General features: G+C 35.8%; 1 protein-coding gene across 1 annotated transcript in view; it reads right to left on the bottom strand.

Moving 5' to 3' along the window:
* Positions 1-2868: 2868 nt before the first annotated feature.
* Positions 2869-4614, bottom strand: part of SIX3 (SIX homeobox 3) — a 6170-nt gene continuing 4424 nt past the window's right edge. Inside the window, exon 2 of the mRNA XM_082251667.1 lies at positions 2869-3841. Coding sequence (XP_082107793.1) covers positions 3646-3841 — 196 coding nt within the window. The 3' untranslated portion in view covers positions 2869-3645. The remainder of the gene's footprint in view (positions 3842-4614) is intronic.

Raw genomic sequence — 4614 nt, 5'->3', positions numbered from 1 at the left:
ATAGATATATATTATAAACCACTGCAGTAACTCAAACCTCTAAACACTTTACACACGAAAGAACAACAAAAAAAGCAGTCATATCTGTAAAGATTTCTCGAAGAATTTAATTATAGCTTACAAAAGAAAAAAAAATGCAAACATCCTTCTTTTAATCTCAACTTTAAATAAAGTAGCCTGTTTAAAAATTAATTTATAATAAAAAAAAAAGAAAAAGAAAAGGGTGGGGTGACTTACCAGACTGAATATAATGATGTCAAAGTTTTTTTTATTTTTTATTTTTTTAATATTTTATTACACATTATTTACAGTTATTGAATACTAGGTTCACGCTGGGGGGTATTTGTGCAGAGATTGAATGTCAATGTATACAGCAATATATAGAACAGATCCCATGACCCTAATGTTTAGGAGTATACATATTTTAAGGGGGGGGGGGGGTAGTTGTTTTTAGCCTAAGAAACTTTTTGAGGAATCGCATTAACCCTTCTTTTTTTTTTTTTTTTTTTTTTTTACAATCTGTGATTTTTGGATGAAATTTACATGTGAGAGAATGTAAGGATTTATATCTATAGGTGGTAAGGCATTTTTTTTTAGGGGGGTCAAGTTGTTGACTTTAATCTAAGCATCAAAACGTACATGTTCATCCAAGTGATTGCTGGAGTTCAGTGCAAATTCAGCTAAAAAACGTATATGTTCACCCATGTGACTGCTAGAGCTCAGTGCAAATTTAAATAAACCTTGTCAGTAGTGCCAACATTTGTTTAGGGTTTCAGTTAGAAAACCGGTCCCCCAGTTACATACTGTCACCTTCATTAGTAAGTGGAAGTTTAACGATAATGTAAAACTATTTAAATATCGTTATATAATACTTATGACAGACTGCCCCATGCTGGGTGGCCTCTTATAACATTTTACAAGGCATTCAATCGCACATGGTGTGACCAATGTGAAGCAAAGACAAATGTGGCACAAAAGCTGCACTTCAGGAGCAAGCAAACTGACAAATAGCACCATTTTCAGTAAATATTTTTCAATGAATTAATAGGGTTTTCCTAGAACAAGTGCCTTTAAAGATTGTTCCCTGTACTCATAACACACTTGGACACCTCCCATGTAACCGTCCACTGCATCTGGCGAATATTTGACCCCTGCCTGTGGCAGTGGTGAGTAAGAAAGGAGTCTACCCCCCCCCCCCCAAAAAAAAAGGGGTGAGTCGGAAGTGAAGATTTGTTTTGAAGTGGACATGAAATTCCAGGCACGTTTCCTTGTGAGTAATAAGAAGATTATAAAAATGTATTTTCAAGTAAAAACAAGTTTGCAATCCAGCTCGTGTTATTCATGGCTGGATAAGCAGCCAGGGGCAAAGAAAAAAAAAAAAAAGTTTAATGCATTAAGCTAGTGCTTGAATGCTGCAAGCTATGCAAAATAGGTAAAAGGCAGATCACGTGACAGGGCACCTAAGTCTGCAGGGGAGGAGCTCAAGGCTAAATAGAGAGAGACGGATACATATATCTATATATCTATATATCTATATATATATATATATATATATATATATATATATATATATATATATATATATATATATATATATATTTTTTTTTTTTTTTTTTTTTTTGCAAACACACAAGTGCAATGCAGCAAGCAACCTAACTGCCCAGGGTGAACTGCAAAAAAAAGCACTTCCATATTACATAGAAATACCCCTGCAGACAATTAATCCTTTTCTTTATGATGGAAAAAAGTATATACACACGACTGTGCTCTAAAGGGTTAATGGATTCCGCGCTGATAGGCTTTTTTTGCTAATTGCTTTCCAAGACTTAGGAATAAGAAGAAAAAAAAATCCAAAACAAACGCATACATATATATTGCCATACATTGAAGTATTTAGGATGTTGATGAACCCTTTGGATTGTGTCCATATTCCCCACCCTGGCTCACAGAACTCAGAAAAGTGCAATTGAGGGAAGGAGAGGTTAAGGAGTTAATAGGACGATGACGAATACACCAGAATCGCAGAAGAAATAGGAAAACCAAATGAGTTTTTTTTTTTTGTATATTGAGAAAGTTTTGTACATATGGAAACAGAAACACGCAGAGCAGACAAGATCATAATAAGCGCTCTATGGGCCCTCAGAATGGCCCGCGGATGTTTGGGGGGGACACCTGGAACAGTTCTTGCATAACATGATTACAGTTTGTATCAAAAGCATGTCAAGAGTTAGGGGGTCCAGAAAAAAAAGAAAAGAAGAAAGAAAGAAAGAAAGAAAGAAAGAAAGAAAGAAAGAAAGAAAGAAAGAAAGAAAGAAAGAAAGAAAGAAAGAAAGAAAGAAAGAAAGAAAGAAAGAAAGAGAACAGGTCGGAAGAGAGAGAGAGACAGAGCAGGAAAAGAAAGTTGAAAATTGATTAAAAAAAAAAAAACAATTAAAAAATAAAATAAAAGCGAGGGAAAGAAACAAGAGAGTGAGAAAGGAAAGGAGAGTTGAAACAGAACAGACAGTACAAGAGAGAGCGAGAAGAAAAAAAGAAAGGGGGGGGAGAGAGAAATAAAGGGGGTTTTAAAAAGCCAGAAAAGGGGGAAAGAGAAAAAGTGAGAGGAGAGAAAAGGGAAATAAGAGTTGAAAACAAACAAGAAAAGGAAAAAACAAGAGAAAGAAAGAAAACAAGCAAGGAAGCAAATAAATGTAAATTAAACAAGGGCCATTAATTAAAAAGGGGGGTGGAGGAAAGTTAAAAACAGAGTAGTAAAGGAAAAACAAGAGAGAGAAAGAAAGAAAGAAAGAAAGAAAGAAAGAAAGAAAGAAAGAAAGAAAGAAAGAAAGAAAGAAAGAAAGAAAGAAAGAAAGAAAGAAAGAAGGAAGGAAGGAAGGAAGGAAGGAAGGAAGGAAGGAAGGAAGGAAGGAGAAGGCAGGCACCTTCCACAATGCAAAAACAACTCAAACAAAAAGGGTTGTGGGGCAAATATTAGGGAAACAAATTAGAAATATTATATACAAGCATTTCTACACATATATTACAACTGGGAACACGGCCTCATCATTGAGATATACATAATTCATATAAAATCTTGAAATAAAAATAAAAATCTGTTACAGTCATAAACTATTCTTTTTTCCACATTAACCAGTAAACCCACACAGGCAGTGACAGAGGTGTAGAAAAAAAGGTGCTTACGAATAAAAATGATTGTCAGCTGGACAACAACAAAAAAGAATAAGAAAAAAAAAAAAAAAAACAATGAAAAAATAAGTACAGAAATGGTTTGCATCTGGAGTGACCATTATACTTGAATTTTTGACAAAGATAAATCGACAAAAATAAATAACAAAAAAAAAAAAAACTGAGAAGAGGTGGAGATATGAGTGTTTCCTCTTCCTGGAGATCCTGGGTAGGTTTTTTTTTTTTTTTCTTTTTTTTTTCTTTTTTGGAACGGAGAGGTTTAGAATAAGTCCCCACATACAAATGATTCATGCAAGTGGTCATGCGTCCATAATAAGCGCAAATAGAAGTCGTGCTTGTCCTTAGAAGTCTAGGTGTCACCTTTTTTTTACGTCCTCTAGTTGTTGTGTGACAGTCCCTGGAAGTTCAGGTCCATTATCAGTCCCTTCTAGGTCTGGCATGAGTGGGTCTGCCTAGCTATCATACATCACATTCTGAGTCGCTGGAGGTGACTGACAGGATGGAGGTGCCAGTCTCGGCTCGCTCTGCCAGGCTGGACACACTGGTGGTCGGACTGGCAGCCGCTGTGGAGGGTGACTCTGCCGAGCTGTGTGTAGGGCAACCTGGATCTGCCAACGACCGCATGCCACTTTGTCCGATAGACTGGTGCTGAAGCCTGGTAAAGGGGGACACCACAGAAGGCAATGTGAATATTCAAAACGGGGACACGTTTTATCCCTAGCACAATCATGAAAAAGGGGGGTCCAAGTATTTGTAATGCGCTACTACAAGAACCCTAGCACCGCTTGGGACCCTAGCACCCCATCCTCCTCTTATATTTTAAATGCCCCGAAATACAGGCATCAACTATAACCCAGACTGGAACACAAAATTAAAAAAAAATGTTCTTTATAATAGAAGTCCAAAATATTCTGAAACCAGATCTCACCCTTTTGGGAACTTTTTGCACAGTTACAATCTGAGACCTTCAGGGGCGACAATTTATTGAGATGCAAATTATATTTTAATTTTGATGTTATTACCTCGTGTTGTACTATAATATTGCTGCTCCAGTGCTGACCCAGTTAGGTCCTCCATTAGGGGTATAATATAAAGCTGTGATCTTTTCACTGCCACCTTGGATGTGCGACATTGTATTTTCATTTTGGACGATTTTGCTACATTTATCATTATCCACTTATATAAATAAGGAAAACGTGTATAGTTTATGCCACAGCTGCCTATTGAATGCTATGCAATAGCTGCACAAAATAAGCACATCTTAAATATCTTCTAGTTTTATATTTCCCCCAAAAAAAAAAAAAAATAAAAAAAAAAAGAAATAGGTGCAACACCCCAAAATGTATAAGAATTCATTCAACCCCTTCATTATTTTATCTCATTCTGCAACATAGTGTTTTTTTTAAGTAATACAAATAAAATAATGTA

This window comes from Pelophylax lessonae, assembly GCF_965119305.1.
Source record: "Pelophylax lessonae genome assembly, chromosome: 3".
NCBI lineage: Eukaryota > Metazoa > Chordata > Amphibia > Anura > Ranidae > Pelophylax > Pelophylax lessonae.
Note: the sequence above shows the minus strand (reverse complement) of the source record. Positions and strands in the feature narration are given on the sequence as shown.